We start from the raw sequence: 22,605 nt of genomic DNA, 5'->3' as shown, positions 1-22,605 counted from the left end.
TGCTCAGTCGTGTCTGACTCTTTGCGACCCCATAGACTGTAGCCTACCAGGCTCCTCTGTCCATGGGATTTTCCAGGCAATAGTACTGGAGTGGATTGCCATTTCCTTCTCCAGGGGATCTTCCCAACCCAGGGCTCGAACCCGGGTCTCCCACATTGTAGACAGACGCTTTACTGTCTGAGCCACCAGGGAAGTTCAGTATAGCAATAATATTTATCTTTTCTTGGGCTTGATTTTATAGGAAATGTTTATGTTTTCCTATCATTCTCTTTTTAATTTACTAAGTCTTTTGTTATTGTTATTTTTGATCAGGAATGGGTGTTTAGTTTAGTTACAAGTGTTCTCTATGTCTATCAAGATGATTATATGATTTTCAGACTTTCTAATATCAAACCACCTTTGTGTTCTGTAGATAATGCAAGTTACTCATGGTTGCACATTTTTGGATTTTATTTGTCAGTACAGGTGAATGACATGAGGTACTGACCCTCCACACAGTCAAAAATCAGAGCATAACTTATAGTTGGCCCTCCCTTTATTCAGTTCCTCCATATCAGATATTCTGCATCCTCAGTTTCAATCAACCTTGGACGATGTAATACCATTGTATTTACCACTGAAGAAAAAATTCACATACAAGTGGATCTGTGTGATCAAACTCGTATTTTCAAGTGTCAACTGTATTTTGTTATTTTCTTTTTTTGGTGGTGGGGAGAAAAGAATATTAATACATCAGATCAGATCAGATCAGATCAGTCGCTCACTCATGTCCGACTCTTTGCGACCCCAGAATCGCAGCACACCAGGCCTCCCTGTCCATAGCCAATTCCCGGAGCTCACTGAGACCCACATCCATTGAGTCAGTGATGCCATCCAGCCATCTCATCCTCTGTCCTCCCCTTCTCCTCCTGCCCCCAATCCCTCCCAGAATCAGAGTCTTTTCCAATGAGTCAACTCTTCACATGAGGTGGCCAAAGTACTGGAGTTTCAGCTTTAGCATCATTCCTTCCAAAGAACACCCAGGGCTGATCTCCTTCAGAATGGACTGGTTGGATCTCCTTGCAGTCCAAGGGACTCTCAAGAGCCTTCTCCAACACCACAGTTCAAAAGCATCAATTCTTCGGCACTCAGCCTTCTTCACAGTCCAACTTTCACATCCATACATGACCAAGGAAAAACCATAGCCTTGACTAGACGAACCTTTGCTGGCAAAGTAATGTCTCTGCTTTTGAATATGCTATCTAGGTTGGTCATAACTTTCCTTCTAAGGAGTAAGTGTCTTTTAATTTCAAGGCTGCAGTCACCATCTGCAGTGATTTGGGAGCCCAGAAAAATAAAGTCTGACACTGTTTCCACTGTTTCCCCATCTATTTCCCATGAAGTGATGGGACCTGATGCCATGATCTTAGTTTTCTGAATATTGAGCTTTAACCCAACTTTTTCACTCTCCACTTTCACTTTCATCAAGAGGCTTTTGAGTTCCTCTTCACTTTCTGCCATAAGGGTGGTGTCATCTGCATATCTGAAGTTATTGATATTTCTCCCAGCAATCTTGATTCCAGCTTGTGCCTCTTCCAGTCCAGCGTTTCTCATGATGTACTCTGCATATAAGTTAAATAAACAGGGTGATAATATACAGCCTTGACGTACTCCTTTTCCTATTGGGAACCCGTCTGTTGTTCCATGTCCAGTTCTAACTGTTGCTTCCTGACCTGCATACAGATTTCTCAAGAGGCAGATCAGGTGGTCTGGTATTCCCATCTCTTTCAGAATTTTCCACAGTTTATTGTGATCCACACAGTCAAAGGCTTTGGCATAGTCAATAAAGCAGAAATAGATATTTTTCTGGAACTCTCTTGCTTTTTCCATGATCCAGCAGATGTTGGCAATTTGATCTCTGGTTCCTCTGCCTTTTCTAAAACCAGCTTGAACATCAGGAAGTTCACGGTTCACATATTGCTGAAGCCTGGCTTGGAGAATTTTGAGCATTACTTTACTAGCGTGTGAGATGACAGCAATTGTGTGGTAGTTTGAGCATTCTTTGCCATTGCCTTTCCTTGAGAAGGCAATGGCACCCCACTCCAGTACTCTCACCTGGAGAATCCCATGGATGGAGGAGCCTGGTGGGCTGCAGTTCATGGGGTCTCTAAGAGTCAGACACGACTGAGCGACTTCACTTCACTTTTCTTTGGGATTGGAATGAAAACTGACCTTTTCCAGTCCTGTGGCCACTGCTGAGTTTTCCAAATTTGCTGGCATATTGAGTGCAGCACTTTCACAGCATCATCTTACAGGATTTGGAATAGCTCAACTGGAATTCTATCACTTCCACTAGCTTTGTTCGTAGTGATGCTTTCTAAGGCCCAGTTGACTTCACATTCCAGGATGTCTGGCTCTAGGTCAGTGATCACACCATCATGATTATCTGCGTCGTGAAGATCTTTTTTTGTACAGTTCTTCTGTGTATTCTTGCCATCTGTTCTTAATATCTTCTGCTTCTGTTAGGTCTATACCATTTCTGTCCTTTATCGAGCCCATCTTTGCATGAAATGTTCCTTTGGTATCTCTGATTTTCTTGAAGAGATCTCCAGTCTTTCCCATTCTGTTGTTTTCCTCTATTTCTTTGCATTGATCGCTGAAGAAGGCTTTCTTATTATTACATACTATTATTAAATAGTGGTTTAAATTATTAAACTTTAAATGATAAAAGTGATTTTAATAATCCTATAATCACAAACAATACAGCCTGATTTACAGGCATGCATGCATATTTATAAAGGATATGTTTACAAAGTACTCTAAGCTTTGGCCATGGCAGATTAGGTAATTCCTAAGAATCCTTTCACTGAGAAAAACTAGATTAAAAGGAAAAAATGTGGTATCTTTAAAAGTATGGTTGAAAGTATTGGAGGAATATCCATGCAGTAAAGACTTATGGTGCCTAGATGTGGACAACTAAGAGCTAGCTTTTAACAGAATTGAATGGGTGCTGCTGCTGCTGCTGCTGCTAAGTCACTTCAGTCGTGTCCGACTCTGTGCGACCCCATAGACGGCAGTCCACCAGGCTCCTCCGTCCCTGGGATTCTCCAGGCAAGAACACTGGAGTGGGTTGCCATTTCCTTCTCCAATGCATGAAAGTGAAAAGTGAAAGTGAAGTTGCTCAGTCGTGTCCGACCCTCAGCGAGCCCGTGAACTGCAGCCTACCAGGGTCCTCTGTCCATGGGATTTTCCAGGCAAGAGTACTGGAGTGCGGTGCCATTGCCTTCTCCAAATTGAATGGCTAGATGGTAGGAAAACAGAAGTTCACAAAGCAGACTCTGTGTAGGCTTTATTTTGATGTCACTATCGTGACACTGCGTTGGTTGTGTTTTCTTTGTCTTCTATCCAGTCCATTCTTTGCTTTCTTGGTGTCCAGAGAAGGCAGAGCAGTTAGGCGCCAACAGACTGCATCATGTTAGCTGGTGAAACCGATCCAAAGGGAATTTAAATTTAAGGGTCCCCCATCTGGATATCTACAGAGTTGGCAGGAAACTGGACTTAGAAGAGAATATTAATACAATTTGAATATATTTTAAGCGTTCTCTTTTTATATGTTCAAACTCATATGATACATGGATGTAAATACAAGTGCACCCACACCTAGAATTGACCAACAGAAAAATCCTTGGGGAGATAATTGTCCTAAAAAGATGATAATAGAAATAAATGATACAAATTTTAAAAATACAAAGACAATTTATAAATCCTAAATGCCTCTCCTGAGTCTCTTTGTAAAATAATTGTTTTACATAAATATTAGGGAAAATGCATTATTAATTAGGTGTTGTACTTTCAATTATTATTTTATTTTTGTTGTATTAATTAGGTGTTGTAATTACCTGTCCAGTTTGCCGTCGTTTTCTCCTGGGCGGAATGGGTGTCCCTCCACTTCCCAAGAGAATGATCCCAGACTCATTCTTGGTGCTGAAGGACAGATTGATTTCTGTTCCAACATCAATAGGCACAGGAGACAGCTCTACAAAACCAGGCTTGGGGAAGCTAACTGTGTAAACGTTCTTCAGGTAAAAGGAAAGAAGGGAAGAAAGCATTAGAAATGAATGAACCCTTAGTTTCTCCATCTCACTCACCCTTCTCAATGCATTCAAAGTTACTATGAAATATATTGTCATGCATGATAACTCAGAATGCATGAAAACTCAGTTATGCTTAAGAGCAACTGAAGAAATATTATCCCAAACTGTAATATTTAAGTTAAAATAAAACTTTGGGGTTCTTCTTTTATTCTAGAACTTTTGATTTGAAATATAAAAGACCATTACTGATTATCACTAATAGGTAACATTTTCTTCTGATTTAAATCTATTTTGCTAAATCTTCCTTGAAAACACTCTCATTGATCCCTTGAATCCTTTTACCAACTAATTGCTTATGTTTTATAGCTAAGTCTGACCGTGGTCTCTGTCTGCATTCTTTCTCAGTGATGAGTTGAGGGTAAAGATGTTCATTGTTACTAAATGTATAAAGACACTCTGGAGGAATGTTTAAAAAATCAGATACAATTTAAATTTTAAAAATAAATCAAATATTTCCTAGTTTAATTTTCTTAAAATGAAAACAGTATCAGTCTTTGCTGATAAAATTGAAACAGTAACATTGTAGACAGTAACAAAGTACAAAAAGTAAGAGTGTAAAAATCAATCCCATCCCAAAGCTGTGTAGAAGCATAGAACTTTCTATCCATATAATCCATTCATTCATGGATTCCTGCAGCCATGCAGTCATTCACTTGTTTTATCTTTTACAACCTTACTCCTTTCCTCTCTCCTCCTCTCTGTATTCATACTGAATCATGACAGGTACGTTCATTTCTAACTTCTTTTTCTCACTTAATATGTGGGGGTATCTCTGTCAGTAAATTTAGATTTCAATCTCACTTTTAGTAGCAGGTCATTCCATTGTAGGAATGTGCAAGGATTTATTTAAGCAACCCCCTGTAGTTGGGCATTTATAGTGCTTAAAATGTTCATTTGAAAAGTCCTGGATTTTGCTGGAGTGAAAACAAGGAATCTTTTAATGCAGGATATTTTCCCTTGCAGTGTTCCAGGCCAAGTTAAGTGACATAAATGTTGTAAAATGTATAATCTGTTTTTGATTCCAATTTTCAAATCATAGTCTTGGATAGTTCAAATAAAACTACTGTGCAGACTTTTTAATATTTATCAAATATTTCAATTTCTGCTTCATATTTTAGTTGCAAATAATTCCTGGTTACTGAAAAGTACCTTTACAGAACCATCATTTCCTCGTATACAGGCTATTCATTTTCTGGACAGTTTTCCATTCTCATGTATATATCTTTTGCATGTGGATGAGAGTCAGGCTTTGGAAGATTAAAACTCTGAGCAAAAAGAGGTCAATATGGATTCTTAGATATTAAATTCTGTATATACTTTCCTTTTTCCTATTCCCAAGCTTCTCAGGGTGGGTGTCTATGGCTACTTGCGAGTCAGAGACTGTAACTAGGCACAGTGAAGACCCCATAAGTCCTGTTCCAGTCTTTAAACCTCATAGCTCGGTGGTGATTTTCTCTCTTTTCCCAAATCCCTTCGTCTCCCATCACAATGCTTTAAAATAATTTTAACTGGAGGAAGCAGCTAAAATGAATAGTTTGGTAATATCAGGATAATTAAAAATTTGTAAGTAGGATATATTTATAGACTTCCCTGGTGGCTCAGATGGTAAAGCGTCTGCCTACAATGTGGGAGACCTGGGTTGGATCCCTGGGTTGGGAAGATCCTCTGGAGAAGGAGATGGCAACCCACTCCAGTACTCTTTGCCTGGAAAATCACATGGATGGAAGAGCCTGGTAGGCTACAGTCCGTGGGGTTGCAAAGAGTTGGACACGGCTGAGCGACTTCACCTTACCTTACCTATGATATATTTACCATTTTATTTTTATTTATGTTTAAAAAATTATTTATTTATTTATTTTTGGCTGCTCTGGCTCTTTGTTGCTGCGTGCACGCTTTCTCTAGTTGCAGTGAGCTGAGGCTACTCTCGAGTTGCTGTGTGTGGGCTTCTCATTGTAGTGGCTTCTCTTATTGTGGGGCATGTGCTCTAGGGCACAGGTTCAGTAGTTGTGGCCCATGGGCTTATGCTCTGAAGCATGTGGGACCTTCCTGGACCAGGGATGGAACCTGTGTCCCCTGCATTGGCAGGCAGATTCTCAACCACTGGACCACCATGGAAGTCTGGCATTTTCTTGTTAAAAACAAACTCATTACTTTTAGAATTCCAGATGGTGACTGCAGTGATGAAATTAAAAGATGCTTGCTCCTTGGAAGAAAAGCTATGACTAACCTACACAGCATATTAAGAAGCAGAGACATTACTTTGCCAACAAAGGTTCATCTAGTCAAAGCTATGGTTTTTCCAGTAGTCATGTAGGGATGTGAGAGTTGGACTATAAAGAAAGCTGAGCACAGAAGAATTGATGCTTTTGAACTGTGGTGTTGGGGAAGACTCTTGAGAGTCACTTGGACTGAAGGGAGATCTAACCAGTCCATCCTAAAGGAAATCAGTCCTGAATATTCATTGTAAGGACTGATGCTGAAGCTGAAACTCCAACACTTTGGCCATCTGATGTGAAGAACTGACTCATTTGAAAAGACCCTGGTCCTGGGAAAGATTGAAGGAAGGAGGAGAAGGGGACAACAGATGATGAGATGGTTGGATGGCATCACCAAATAGATGGACATGAGTTTGAGCAAGCTCCGGGAGTTGGTGATGGACAGGGAAGCCAGGTATGCTGCAGTCCATGGGGTTGCAAAGAGTCAGACATGACTGAGCGACTGAACTGAATTGAAAAATGTACTAATATTCGATGATTATTATCAGATTTTATTGGGTTGATCAGTAAGTTTGCTCAGGTTTTTTGTAACATTTTATGGAAAAACCTAAACTAAATATCTGGCCAATCAATATAAGAGAGAAGAGCTGTGACTTGCGTTTCTCTCTCTTATGGGTTAGTGCCTATTGAAGAGTCGGTGCAGAACAGTCAAGTGGAATCAGGGGCTGCTAGGCTGCTGCAGCAATAAAGAAAAGATACTGAAGATAATTGATAACAGGGGACTTTGCAGTCCCATCTAAGCCAAGTCTTTTCAGATGGTTCCCACTATGTGCCATTTTCAAAGAAAAGGAGGCTTGACTTCTAAGCTGTGGACAAGATGCTAAATACTAGTGATCATGGTAGAAACTATTACTTGTTATTCGAGTAAACTCCTAACACATTCCAGAAAAAAATTAAGGTTGATAATAAAGCTATATAAAAGACAGGAAGGTAAACTAAATCTAATACAGATGACATGATAATGAGGAAAAGAAAAAAGTAGTGTTGGAAAGAAGAAAGAACCAGAAAAGAGATTAATATTAAAAAGTACATACTATGAAGTGGTGTACACGTGGAAAGATAGTTTGGAATCTTTTATAATACTGTTTTCCTAAGTTTAGTTATCGTGATAATTTTTAGAAGTACTTCAATCTTGCTTTATCATTTATGCAGAGCTAAGGCTAGGGTTGGGGCTTCCTGGTGGCTTGGTGGTAAAGAATCTGCCTGCCAGCACTGTTTACAATAGCCAGGACATGGAAGGAACCTAGATGTCCATCGGCAGACGAATGGATAAGAAAGCTGTGGTACATATACACAATGGAATATTACTCAGTTATTAAAAGAATGCATTTGAATCAGTTCTAATGAGGTGGATGAAACTGGAGCCTATTATACAGAGTGAAGCAAATCAGAAAGTAAAACACTAATACAGTATGCTGCTGCTGCTAAGTTGCTTCAGTTGTGTCCGACTCTGTGTGACCCCAGAGATGGCAGCCCACTAAGCTCCCCTGTCCCTGGGATTCTACAGGCACGAACACTGGAGTGGGTTGCCATTTCCTTCTCCAGTGCATCAAAGTGAAAAGTGAAAGTGAAGTTGCTTAGTCGTGTCCGACTCTTCGCAACTCCATGGACTGCAGCGACCCAGGCTCCTCCATTCATGGGATTTTCCAGGCAAGAGTACTGGAGTGGGATGCCATTGCCTTCTCCACCAATACAGTATATTAACGCATATATATGGAATTCAGAAAGATGGCAACGATGACCCTATATGCGAGATAGCAAAAGAGACAGAGATGTAAAGAACAGACTTTTGGACTCTGTGGGAGAAGGCAAGGGTGGGATGATTTGAGAGACTAGCATTGAAACATGTATATTATAATATGTTAAATATATCACCAGTCCAGGTTCGATGCTTGAGACAGGGTGCTCAGGGCTAGTGCACTGGGATGACCCTGAGGGATGGGATAGGGAGGGAGGTGGGAGGGGGGCTCAGGATGGGGAACACATGTACACCCATGGCTAATTCATGTCAATGTATGGCAAAAAACCACCACAATATTGTAAAGTAATTAGCTTCCAATTAAAAAAAAAAAAAGAACCTGCTTGTCAATGCAGGAGATATGGGTTCAATTCTTGGGTCAGGAAAATCCCCTGGAGTAAGAAATGGCAACCCACTCCAGTATTCTTGCCTGGGAAATACCATGGACAGAGGACCCTGTTGGGCACAGTTCAAGGGGTCACAAAAGAGTTGGACACGACTTAGCGACTAAAGAACAAGACTAGAGTCAGTAGGAATTCAAAACAGATTAACAAGGACTGGTCCCCATCATAGACCCAAACTAAGTAAGTGAAATCTGGTATGAAGGTATTTAGGAAGCCATTAGGAAGAGACCAACCTCCAGTGAGCATCCTTTGGTAACACCAACATAATCAGGGCTGCTAAGTATATTGTACGGAGTTCTTGAAATTTCAATATCTTTGAGGCAACCAGAATATTTCTTCACATTTACTTCTGGCCTGTTGAAAAGTTAAATGGAAAATAAAAGCAATATCATTAGATAATGGCAATATAGAGTCTGTGACTACTGGATGCAAGCCATATGGAGCAAACTGATGCACAGGCAGGCGTATGTCTCAGACTGTGCGCTGGCGCGCACATGGACCTAGAAAACTACGCTTCCATTAGCTACTGGTTGGATAAGGGATATTAGCACCAACTTGCATAAGCAGTCTTTATGTAGCTCTTCGTTCTCTCCTTTTAAAAAATAATCTCAACTATTGCATGTAAATACAAGGTATAGAAATTAACTGACTTCTTTTGAAGTGCTTCATATGCATAATGAAATGTGTTTGTTTTTTTCCACCCAAGAGCAGACACTTGTACGGGAAAGCATAATCATACTATATAATGAAAAACATTAAATAAAATCTTGCTCAAAATTTAAAAATCTGGAAACATTTATTTTGAAAAGATAATATTTCTGCCATTGAGACTTTTTTTTGAGGGTTTAGCTGAGAATAAGATAATGTCATATTTCTCTAAAAATTTTAAGTCAAATAAAACCTGAGAAACATTCTTTTGGATTACAGTTTCAAAAAAGATACTTTAAGTTTACAAATTGACCCTAAAGTACTTATTCTGTTTTGGAGCAGTAACAAAATAAAGCAACCAAAGGACAAAACATACATTTAATTTTTCCAGTAAAGTTGAAAATGGCTTCAACACCCAAAAGACACTTGAATATTTACTTTTTGCTTACTACTTCTTAAAAAAGGATAAACATGCTAGCATGCAGTAAGTGCTTGATAAACACAAGTTAACAGGATGTTAACAGTGACACTTTTTTCATCTATAACAGCACTGTCCAGCATAACTTTCTGTGATGATAGAAATATTCTTTCCTGCACTGTCCAAATCAAATGAGCAGCCATGTATGTCTGCTGACACTTGAAAAGTAGCTCATGCCAATGAGAACCTGGATTTTTATTGCTATTTAATTTTCTTTCTTTTTCCTTTTTTGGCGACACTGCATGGCATATAAGGATCTTAGTTCCCCAACTAGGGATCAAACTCATGCTCCCTGAAGTGGGAATGCATAATCTTAAACACTGGACAGCCAGAGAAATATCATTAAAAATTTTTTTTTTTTTCTTTAACTTAAAGCTAAATAGCCACCGTGGCTAGTGGCTACCATATTGAACGGTGCAGGTCAACAGAAATAGAAAAAGTAATACTTTTTTTTAATGTTAATAAGCAACTCTAGGGGCTTCCCCGGTGGCTCAGTGGTAAAGAAACCACCTGCAATGCAGAAGCTGCAGGAGACTCAGGTTTGATCCCTGGGTGGGGAAGATCCCCTGGAGGAAGGCATGGCAACCCACTCCAGTATTCTTGCCTGGAGAATCCCATGGACAAGGAGCCTGGTGGACTACAGTCCATAGGGTCACAAAGAATTGGACATGACTGAAGTGACTTAGCATGCATGCAAGCAAACAACTCTAAAAAGTGTCCAATCAATACCAAGATATTATACTTAGTAGGATAATGATGAACTCTCCTCACTGTCCCATGGTGGCAGGATTCCTTTTTTTGCCTTAATAAAAAACATATGACATGGGGACAAACAGGGAGGCCAGCAAATCAGACCCCTGGCAGTGTGTATCCGGTGATTTATCTCATGCTGGGTATTTGTTCTGTTTCTTTCTCTCTGGGACTGTTTTATTTTCTTTGATCATTTCCCACTTGTTCCCAAGGTCTTCCCCTTCTGTTCGGTCAGCTGGTTATTACAAAAACATGCCAGCTGGACAGTGAGAATCTTGCTTATATACTTCCTGTATAAAGTGAAGGAAGCCAGTGAACTTCATTCTCAGCATTCATTTGCTTCCTTGTTTGTTGAGAGGAGGTTTGATTTATCATGAGTTTCTCAGAGGTCTTATCAATAAAATAAATCACTCCTACAAGTTACACACTTCATTGTTTCAGGGAAATACAAAGAACCATTTCAAAACACAATGATTCAGCAAGCTCAACATTATGAAAATCACAGGGGATAAGTAATCACATATGGTGATCAGACTCCTAATGGTAACCATAGGCCTCTGTTTCCTCTGTTTTCCTCAGAGGCAAAATTACAAAGCTACACAGTGTCGTTCCAGAGCCTTATTAGCATATACTTTCATTGAAAGCCAGCCTTTGCCTTTTAGCCATCTCAGCAAACAGCACTTGACTGGTCCGTGATGAAACAACTTATTTTTCCCCACACTTTCAGTTCTATATAGTCTAGTTTCTGGTATTAAAAATCTAGCCTTTGCTTTAAAAATTTCTTTGATCAGCTGAGCTTCATTATGTCCTTTTGGGATATCTGGCACTGTTAGATTTTCAAATACCAAAACACTCAGCTGGAACTCTAGCCAGATGGCACCAGCCTTGCACACATCTCTGGGGTTTGATCAGCCACGTACAAGGGCCTGATGCTTAAAACTTCCAGGCTAATACTGCCCGCCTGCAAATCGGAATTGAAATGCTCCTGAGAAGCTAGGATGACTGCAAACTTTCTCATCGTTAATGCAAACACTTGTTTTACATACAGTATTTCTAGAGGCTCCTTTTATCTGACTCTATACCTAAATTCTAAATAAACAAGGCAATAAAGAAGCAGCTTTGCCAAGAGGTGCAAGGGCCATGTAAACGTGCATCTTTGCAGGCTTGCAAAAAGCAATCAGGCAGAGTAAGTATTTGGGAGCACAGTTGCTTGTTCAGCAGATAGTATAGTACCTGGGAGACCAGAGTCTGAGGTTCAACCCAGAAGATCACTTTGGTCCCCAGAACTAGATTTGTGCCCATAAACCTGACCAGCTGCCCTTGGCCTGTGCTGCTGCAAGTGTGCACTAGAGGGCACTGTGCGTGGGCGAAACAAGTCAAACTGCAGCTCTGTGATGGTGGGTAAGCAGCATCATTTTTGTAAGCAAAGGGCAGCATGAGAATCATCTCAGAATGCATTACTTGCTGGTGAAATGTACTATGAATAAAGCTGGATAGGTGTCACTCTGCTTCTGCGTCACCGCTTTATCTAAGAAGCCACATTGACCCAACCCATGCACTCGAAGAAGGCATGCATAAATTTAAATTTTACCTTGCTTTCATACTAGGTCAAAGGGAAGAGAAAAAAATGATTTACTTACAATTGCATTTTCATTTAGTAAAACCATAAACTATAATCCTAAATCTTTTAAAACAGCATTTCACAGAGATCTACAAAGGAAAGTAAAATACCACAAGAAAGGGAACCAGGCATATACCCTTGACTGTAATGAAAACAGAACCCAATGGTGACCGTCTCCCACACTATGCTCCTAGAAAATTTTTATTTTGGAATTGAATTTAAAGCACTCATGTTTATCATTTTTATTAATGGAAAATGAACAAATGTTCCTGTGCAGTAATATTCATGAGTAGCTTATAAAGAGAGCTTATTGCCTTTTTGAACTTAGCTTGAACTTAATATATATAAAATAATTCATGTCCATCACATCTTTCGCACTTTATCATAAGAAGATCTTGCCTGTGGGCAATTACAGCTACGAATGCATGGCTCCTTGAATAGTCACAAATATATGTCTCACAAATAAATGTCTAAAGATTGTTTTGAAATAATGTGTCATACCACAGAAATATTATAATTATGAAATGCTATACTGTGGAAGTAAAAAAAAAACATTGTGGTAATAAAGACTCACTAGGTATGTAGTCTGCAAACTATTTAATAATACATAAACCCATCTCAGTTAAATTAACATATACACTTTTGTGGATAATTCCTAAAAATCACTTTATGGTAATTAAAACTACATTACCACCAGAATAGATGATGCCATCTTTGGGTAGCCTGATTTTGGCTACATTTAATTCACTCATAGAGAATTTAGTTAGTAATCTGGCAAAGTAAATCTTAGACTTGAACAATTTGCTAGATCCCCAGTATTTAAATAGTATCTGGAACATAGTAGTTGCTTATCAAACACCTGTTGAATGAATAAACAGATTTTGGAGTAATAACTATGCCACTCTTCAAATACATTGAATCTGCAATAATTTTTCTGACCAGACATTTAAAATCTAAATTCCTAACACAAATACAATATCATGTGGATGAACGCAGAGCCAGTTTATCTGCATTAAGCTTATCAAATTATACACTTGATAAACTGAACTGGTGTCTGGTTTATGAATTTAGATACAGAAAGAAACACAAACCTCAGTTTGCATGCTCAATATCATGAATGAGACTGAAGTTCTACTGCTTGTTTGAGAAATATGAAAAGAACTGACCATCGTACTTTTCAGTTATTCTGAGACCATTCCAATTGTAATGTGTCTTTTTAGTGTAGAAACACCTAGGCAGGACGTTTGTACTAGCAAACTAAACAAAATAAAATGTAAAAATCTGGTGGTCTATATTTATAGTAAATTCTTATGGTTTGGCCAAATCAATTCATCCCATCCAAATTAGATTCAATTAACTTTTATTGAGCACCAAGTATTCTACAACTTTTATTTCTTATAGGCTGTTTTGTAACAAGCAGGAGATTAATGAAATATCACATGAAATATTTTCTGACACTTTTTAATTACTTCTATTTATTTTGGAATTAATTAAACTATTAAACTAAATACATCTCCCTATCCTGCTATCTAAAAAATATATGTGAAGTTTTGAAAAATATTGACATGGGCAAGAACAACTAATACTGCTTCAGCATCAAGTACATGGGAAAGTTCCATTACACTATTATCATGCTCGTGCTTAGCCATGAAATAGGTTACACTCACAGTATCCTGGAACACTGACTAATTTTCAGAACACTCAGCAAAGTCAGTGCACCATTATCTCTGGTGAATGTACAGCAGAAAGGCAATTACATTCAACTCCAGTTTCCACCTTTAATAACTTTTATAATTCTTTTTATCTCGTGACTGACTCTAAAGGTAACAGTGATTCCCATCTACCTCTTCAATAAAGATATCAAATTAATCTATGTTTTTTAAATCCTGGTATTAACATGTAGCACAATTTTTTAGATTAGGCATTTTCTGCAACTAAAGGTTATATGATACTCCTGTTATAATTAAACTTCAGAACTCTATTGAGCATAGTGACCATTTAATTAAAACGTAATCCTTAGCCCTAAATATACATCAAATTACCTCAAGTTCCTCAGCGTTGGCAGACCACCAAAATATATTTTGTCATCTGCTTTCAAGTCAAGACCGAAGTTGTTCCCAGGAGATGAAGTTGCTATGTTCTCCTCCTGGTTAGTATCAATATCTACAATTGATATGTTGGCTGCAAAGGAAGGAGAAAGTTTCACATTTTATTTGAGCAATACCAACCACATCTATATTAGTTCTGTTTCTTCAAGATACTTTTACTTTAATTCTCAAATTAACACTATAACTATATACAGCTATTTAATAATTGCAGAAACTACAACATCAATAAAATACATTGTTATATGATCCACAAAGAAAGCATGAAAATAGTAGCCTGAACACAAACCAGTCAAGATAAAATAAAAATGTTTAGATGGACAACAGAGAACTCATTGACACAGTTTTCCATAATACAAGTAGTTAGAAAATAAAATTAATATGTAATTAATGATAAGCAAATTGCCAACATCCGTTGGATCATTGAAAAAGCAAGAGAGTTCCAGAAAAACATCTGTTTTTGCTTTATTGACTATGTCAAAACCTTTGACTGTGTGGATCACAATAAACTGTGGAAAATTCTGAAAGAGATAGGAATACCTGACCACCTGACCTGTCTCTTGAGAAACCTATATGCAGGTCAGGAAGGAATAGTTCGAACTGGACATGGAACTGGTTCCAAATAGGAAGAGGAGTATGTCAAGGCTGTGTATTGTCACCCTGCTTATTTAACTTCTATGCAGAGTACATCATGAGAAATGCTGGGCTGGAAGAAGCACAAGCTGGAATCAAGATTGCCGGGAGAAATATCAATAACCTCAGATATGCAGATGACACCACCCTTATGGCAGAAAGTGAAGAGGAACTCAAAAGCCTCTTGATGAAAGTGAAAGTGGAGAGTGAAAAAGTTGGCTTAAAGCTCAACATTCAGAAAACGAAGATCATGGCATCTGGTCCTATCACTTCATGGGAAATAGATGGGGAAAGAGTGGAAACAGTGTCAGACTTTATTTTTTTGGGCTCCAAAATCACGGCAGATGGTGACTGCAGCCATGAAATTGAAAGACGCTTACTCCTTGGAAGAAAAGTTATGATCAACCTAGATAGCATATTGAAAAGCAGAGACATTACTTTGCCAACAAAGGTCCATCTAGTCAAGGTTATGGTTTTTCCAGTGGTCATCTATGGATGTGAGAGTTGGACTGTGAAGAAAGCTGAGCGCTGAAGAATTGATGCTTTTGAACTGTGGTGTTGGAGAAGACTCATGAGAGTCCCTTGGACTGCAAGGAGATCCAACCAGTCCATTCTAAAGGAGATCGGCCCTGGCATTTCTTTGGAAGGAATGAATCTAAAGCTGAAACTCCAGTACTCTGGCCACCTCATGTGAAGAGTTGACTCACTGGAAAAGACTCTGATGCTGGGAGGGATTGGGGGCAGGAGGAAGAGGGGACGGCAGAGGATGAGATGGCTGGATGGCATCACCGACTCGATGGACCTGAGTTTGAGTGAGCTCCAGGAGATGGTGGGAGGCCTGGCGTGCTGCGGTTCATGGGGTCGCAAAGAGTCGGACACGATTGAGTGACTAAACTGAACTGAATGATAAGATAAATATTTAACTAGAAATCAGACTGTGAATTAGAAATAAACACAATTTGTGATTCTGTCTGTACATTTCAGTATCCACAGAAGTACTTTGGCTGAGGCTCATCCCTAGAGGAATGAGGATGAGGTGGTTGTGCCTGTATGTGGAGAGATGGGAATGTTTGATTTTGCAAAATGACAGGATCCACATCCATTGTTTTTTTTTTTTAAATTTTATTTTATTTTTAAACTTTACATAATTGTATTAGTTTTGCCAAATATCTGTTTCAAGAGAGGTACAGTTTTCATTGTTTATTGCTTTTCTCTCAGGTCTCTAAATGTACTTCCAATATGATGAGGATAAGAATTTAGAAATAGAAAGGAAAAAGGAAAAAAAGAGAGACTCTTCTCTGTTTAAACTGCTTTGTTCAGAGAGCAGATGTGAACACTTTATCTCACTGATTTTTACCCTCTTTATTCTTAAGAGTCAGTCTAGGTTCTCTCTGAATTATGTGGTATCTCACCATAATATTTGCCTAGGCCCAACCTTTAACTGCTTCATATATTTTGGATCCTTGATGCATATTGAGGCATTGGTTCATTAACAAGACAAATTTGGCCTCTAAATCTCTGCCCGATATAACATCTGAATTAGCAAGGGTCTAAAAATGGCCACTTGAACCAATGGGTTTTAAGGGCATTTCAAAGTGTTTATTCTTTGGAGCATTAGTTTCTTGGATATTGCTGGATCAAATAAATATGACAAACACTAGTTAAGCAAATTTAAACACAGATCTTAATTTTATGGCTGCTCAGATCTTGCAACATACTAATATGAAAAGTAATGCTCCAAAAAAGGGACACAGAACAAGAAGTATTTCTCAAGTTTGTTTGACCTTGAAATATTATTATTTTCTCCCAACTCACCATTTTTTAGAAGAGTGTTCTTTGAAAAATAAAGAGAAATATCAAACTCCAAAATTCCATTGTAATCTGTAGCCCTTCCATTTCAAAAGGAAGTATCCTCAGTAAAACCAAACATAACTACCTTAAAAAATATCCAAAATAAAATACCCAAACCTATTAACACCTCAGATCCTCGAAGAATTTTATAAAGATAAACAAAAAAAATTACTTAAAAAATAAGTGCCTAATTAGAAATTATTAAGCAAGTTAAGATTTAAAAAGTTAATTACTTTCTAGCACATATCAATTTCATATTTACATATCTTTTTCACCAGACTGGTGGCTAAGATAAAAAAGATTTATAAAAATGTTTCAAAACTTTTTAATACATATATATATTTTTTTAATCCAGATCAGCAAAGAAGTTTTCACATAGGGCTGTTGACTGGAATGTGAAAATAGCCTTTTTTCTATAGACCTGGTATACATTTTAATAATGTCTGTGAAAATGAGATGTCTCTTTATCATAGGCAAGTCAGTGACTGGAGGTAGTTTTCCTCCTTATCCCTGAGTGAATATATACATTTTTAGAAATCATTCTAAGAAAAACTGATTAAAAAGCAGAAACACAATTGAAGTGAAACTCACTGGTCCACTGAAGTATTAGCTTCGGTATTGAGACATAGGATGGCATATTTTTACTGATTTAAAGAAAGGGTTCTACTCTGTCCTTCATGAGTGACAGCTATGGAGTGGGTTCTGCTATGGAATGCTAACACTTGCTTTTATTCCTTGCCCTATTTCTTTCCCTTACAGAATAGCAATTAACATAAAATTTTAGAGTTGATGAGTTCAGACATCATTTATGGATAAACAGGGAATTAAGGGTTTTATTCAATACTAGACACACAGTGGGAACTTAACAAGTATTTTATAGTCAATACTGAGTTGTTATAAAGGAGTTGTTTTCACTTTGGCAGTTCTTTTCTTCTTTTAGTCCATTGAAAATCTAAATGACCAATTTTGCGTCCATATCAATGCACTTTGGGGGACATAGGGCACCTCTATTAGTGACTGTGGTTCTACTAACTGACTCAGAAGGTGGGAGTGCTTCCTGAAAAAGACAGTTTGAACTTCAAGGGACAGTGGTTTTACAAACTAGCTGAGGATAACTTGTGTAAAACAAATAATCAGGTATCTGAAAAGGAGCAATAGCCTTACTTGAATTTCTATCTCACTACTCCATGGATTCTGACCTTGCTAAAACCCACAGTGTCCTCCCTACATCCAAACCCTATCCTTTGGTCCTTACCTTAATCCAAATCTGTGCAGTATGTGAGGTTAATATTTCCATCCTTCTAGAATTTTCCTCCTTCGACTTCCATGATACCAACTTCTCAGTTTCTCTTGCCTTTCCAACCTCATTCTCAGTCTCCTTCCCTGGAACCCTACTTTTCTGAACACTTCTGAAATGTTGACAGTCACCAGAGTGCTTTCAGTTGGCTATTTGTCAGGTTTCAGCTATCTGGGTAGCCTCAAGTTTATATTTCCTTACTATATGTTGACCACTCAGAAATAAACATACCTGGACCTGATTTCTGCCTAAAAATCCACATTCAGCAGGTGATTCATTATATACCTCCCCAGCTGATATTCTGAATTAAAATGGTTATCTTTTTACTCCCAGATCTGTATTATTTATTTTATCTGGTAACACTAAGACCCCTACCCAATCTCCTAATTAGACAGTCATCTTTTCTCCTCACCATTCTATATCTTACCAATCAACAGCCCTACTAATTTCATCTAAATAACTCTATTATCTGTTCTCTTTAAACGATTATTTATTTTATTTTTCAATGTGTTGCATGGCTTTATGAGCTTCCCTGGTGGCTCAGTAGTAAAGAATCCACCTGCCAGGATTTGATCCCTGGGTCAGGAAGATCCCCTGGAGAAGGAAATAGAAACCCACTCTACTATTCTTGTCTAGAAAATCCCAAGGACAGAGGAGCCTGGGGGCTATAGCCTGGGGGGTGGCAAAAAGCCAAACATGACTGAGTGACTGAGCACACACGCACGCATGCCTATAGGAACTCAATTCCCTGATGTGGGACTGAACCCAGCCATAGCAGTGAAAGCCTGGAATCCTAACTATTAGGCCACCAGGGAACTCACTGTTCTATTTTAAAACACTTTTATCAATGTAAAACTGACATGGTATAATTTGTCCATGTTTAAAATATACAGTTTTACAAGTTTTGAGATCTCTATACATCCATGAAATGCTGCTGCTGCTGCTAAGTCGCTTCAGTCATGTCCGACTCTGTGCGACCCCGTAGACGGCAGCCCACCAGGCTCCCCATCCCTGGGATTCTCCAGGCAGGAACACTGGAGTGGGTTGCCATTTCCTTCTCCAATGCATGAAAGTGGAAAGTGAAAAGTGAAAGTGAAGTCGCTCAGTCGTGTCCGACGCTTCTCCACCCCATGGACTGCAGCCTACCAGGCTCCTCTGTCCATGGGATTTTCCAGGCAAGAGTACTGGAGTGGGGTGCCATTGCCTTCTCCATCCATGAAATGATCACAGTCAAAAAACTGAGCATGTCAATCACTCCAGTAGTTTCCCTAAGTCTCTTTGTCATCCTTCCTTCCACTGTCCCTCCCTATGAAGCCCTATCCACAAATATCCTCTAGCTGCTTACTGTGACTATATGTTAGTCTGTGTTTTCTTTTTTTTCCTAATTTTATTTTATTTTTAAACTTTACATAATTGTATTAGTTTTGCCAAATATCAAAATGAATCCGCCACAGGTATACATGTGTTCCCCATCCCGAACCCTCCTCCCTCCTCCCTCCCCATACCATCCCCCTGGGCCATCCCAGTGCACCAGCCCCAAGCATCCAGGTTCGATGCACGATGCTGGATGCTTGGGGCTAGTCTGTGTTTTCTATATATTTTTTATATAAATGTACTTTTTTGTCTGACTTCTTTTACTCAGAAAAATTATTTTGCTCTTAATCTATTTTGTGTGGATATTAATAGCTCATTATTTTCTTTTATCACTAAACAATATTCCATTGTATGGATATACACCGATTTGTATATCCATTCAACGGCTGATGAATGTTTGCACTGTTTTTTGTTTTTTTGAGTATCACAAATAAAGGTGCTATAAATTTCCTGGTACAAGTCTCTCTATGCATATATACTTTCACAAATCTTGGGTGAATATTTAGGAGTGGAATGGTTGTTTCATATGACATGTCTATATTAAACCTTTAAAGAAAGTGCCAACCTGTTTTCCAATGTGGCTGTACCATTTTTACATCCTTGTCAGCAGTGCATAAGAATTCCACTTGCTTGACATCCTTGCCAGCCCTGGGTATGTTCAGTCTTTTTAATTATAGACATTCTAGTAACCGTATAGTGGTATCACACTGTGGATTCATTTTGCATTTCTCTGCTGTCAAATCCCACTGCAACTCTTATTTCAAGCCATCATTTATCTCCTGTCTGAACTATTATTGTTCTTAATTGGTCACTCTGCCTCCAGTTTAATCTTCTGAAAATTTACTTTTCTTATTTCTCCTCTCTCTGATTATTTCCTTATAGCTCCCTTTGTGGGGCCTTCCTTTACTATACTGCTTCGATATTGCTGTTTGCTCCAGGGCTTTGGATAATCTTATCCTAGATATGACTGGTTTTTCTCATCTCTATTAAGCTACAACTATTTAAAACATAATGCTTCGCAGCCATCCATCTTTCCCCTAGAACTCTGTTAATCCTCAGATACACATAATGAATTGCCTGTCAATTACATGGCTTCCTTAGGTTGCTAAAGACACTAAGAGTTCCTTTAATACAAAATGTCTAAAATAAAGCTTTTCTAAGCTTTAAAAAAGCTAATAAAGCTCTAATAAAGCTTTTCTAAAGTTCTTTTCTAAAATCTATGTTTATTCTTGCATCCAATTGCTTGGTAAATGGCACTGATATTTTTTGTTCTCAATTTAGAAATTAAAGCTTCTCAATTTAGAAAAGCTTAATATCTTTCAGCTCCATTCTTTCCTATTCATTCTCATAGTTTCATTCTCCTTGCTCTTCCACTGGTTTTCCTACAGATTGCAACAGCATCTGAAATTGTCACCAATCCACCCTCCAAGTTGCTGCTAAAGAAACTTCACTAAAACACAAATCTGGTAGTATCACACTCTTGATTAAAACTCTTAGTAGTTCTTTCCCTATAGCTTTCAGGAAGAGTTGAAACTCCTTACAGTAAGTCCCCTACATACAAACCTTCAAGCTGTGAACTTTCACAGATGCAAACGTGTGTATGCGTGTGCAATCACATAAGTTAATTCATGTGTATAGTGTACGTCATGTGTGTGCATCCACTACCAGTAGTTGTGGTCTTGTGACTTTACTGTACAGTACTGTATAGAGTACAGCAGTGCAACATCTTTATTTCAAGCTCTGAACATGTGCCATCAGTGTCAGGCGTGAATGAAATTGCAGCTTGCCCTCTCCTCTGTCTCCAATTGTTGACACACTTCAGCTCTACCATCTCCCACCTCTTTTCCCTCCAGTCAGTAAATCTTTGTGCCTGTTCACTTGATGCCAGCCCCTGTATGCCAGCTGCTGTACTGTACCACTGTACTTTTCAAGGTTCTGTACTGTAAGGTTAAAAATATTTTTTTTTTTGTATTTTTTATGTACTATTTGTGTGAAAAGTAACATAAACTAATTACAGTACAGCACCACATAGCCAACTGTGTTGGCTGGGTATCTAGGCTAACTTTTTTGTACTTACAAACAAGTTGCACTTACAAATGTGCTCTTGGAAGAGAACTTGTTTCTATGTAGGACAATTACTATAGTTCAGCTCAGGCCAGTGCTAGGTCACTTCAGTTATGTCCAACTCTTTGCGATGCTATGGACCATAATAAGCCAGCTGTCTCTGTCCATGGGATTCCCCAGGCAAGAATACTAGAGTGGAGAGAACAAGATGGCAGAGGAGTAGGTGGACATGGAGTACATCTCTCTCCAAGGATACACCAGGAATACACCTTCAGACACAATACACTCTCCAGCTGAGAGTGGACAAGAGTACCTGACCAGGGGAAAAGAATATATTAAATCATGCAAAACTTGAGATCAAGCCCTGAGCCTTTGGAGTGGGAGCACTGACTCCAAGACCCTAGACTACCAGAGAACTAATCCTAGAGAGTATCAAATTGTAAGAAATCACACAAAGGAAAACACTTGAATACAAGACCTGGTATCACCCAACTACCAATAGCACCCTGTGAAGGACGCCTCATCTAAACAACAAACAAAACAAAAATACAAACCCAGTCATCATTAGACAGGATTACCAACTCACTCAGCCTTGCGCATCAGAGGAAAAACAAACAAACAAAAACTCAGCACAAATCTCACCCTATACAAAGCTTACATAAACCAGTGGACCAACCTTAGGAGGGCAGAAACCAAAAGAAAGAAAGAATTCAACCTTGAAGTCTGGGAAAAGGAGACCTCAAACACAATAAGTTAAAAAAAAGTAATGAAAAGGCAGAGAGATACTACACAAATGAAGAAACAAACTAGAAACACAGAAGTCCAAATAAATGAAGAGGAAATAGGCAAACTACTTGAAAAAGAATTCAGAATAATAATAATAGTAAAGATGATAAAAAAAACCTTGAAAACAAAATGGAGAAAATGCAAGAATCAATTAACAAAGACCTAGAAGAATTAAAGAATTAACATACAGAGACAAACAACACAATTACCTAAATTAAAAATAGTCTAGAAGGAATCAATAGAAGAATAGCTGAAGCAGAAGAATGAATCAGTAAGCTGAAAGATAAAATGGTGGAAATAATTTCTGCTGAGCAGAATAAAGTAAAAAGAATGAAAAGAACTGAGGATAGTCTCAGAGACCTCTGGGACAATATCAAATGCACCAACATTCGGATTATAGGGGTCCCAGAAGAAGAAGAGAAAAAGAAAGGATATGAGAAAAATTTT

General features: G+C 38.4%; 1 protein-coding gene across 1 annotated transcript in view; it reads right to left on the bottom strand.

Annotated features, from left to right (window-relative positions):
* LAMA2 (laminin subunit alpha 2) overlaps positions 1 to 22,605 on the bottom strand; it is a 707,472-nt gene that overhangs the window by 32,854 nt on the left and 652,013 nt on the right. Inside the window, exons 53-55 of the mRNA XM_086317880.1 lie at positions 14,091 to 14,229; positions 8,785 to 8,905; positions 3,879 to 4,055 (exon numbers count right to left, since the gene is read on the bottom strand). Of these exons, the coding sequence (XP_086174006.1) occupies positions 3,879 to 4,055; positions 8,785 to 8,905; positions 14,091 to 14,229 (437 nt within the window). The remainder of the gene's footprint in view (positions 1 to 3,878; positions 4,056 to 8,784; positions 8,906 to 14,090; positions 14,230 to 22,605) is intronic.

This window comes from Bos grunniens, chromosome 9, assembly GCF_055505025.1.
Source record: "Bos grunniens cultivar Pamir isolate PY7600 chromosome 9, Bosgru_T2T1.0, whole genome shotgun sequence".
NCBI lineage: Eukaryota > Metazoa > Chordata > Mammalia > Artiodactyla > Bovidae > Bos > Bos grunniens.
The sequence above is the reverse complement of the archived record's forward strand: the minus strand, read 5'-3'. Positions and strand labels throughout refer to the sequence as shown.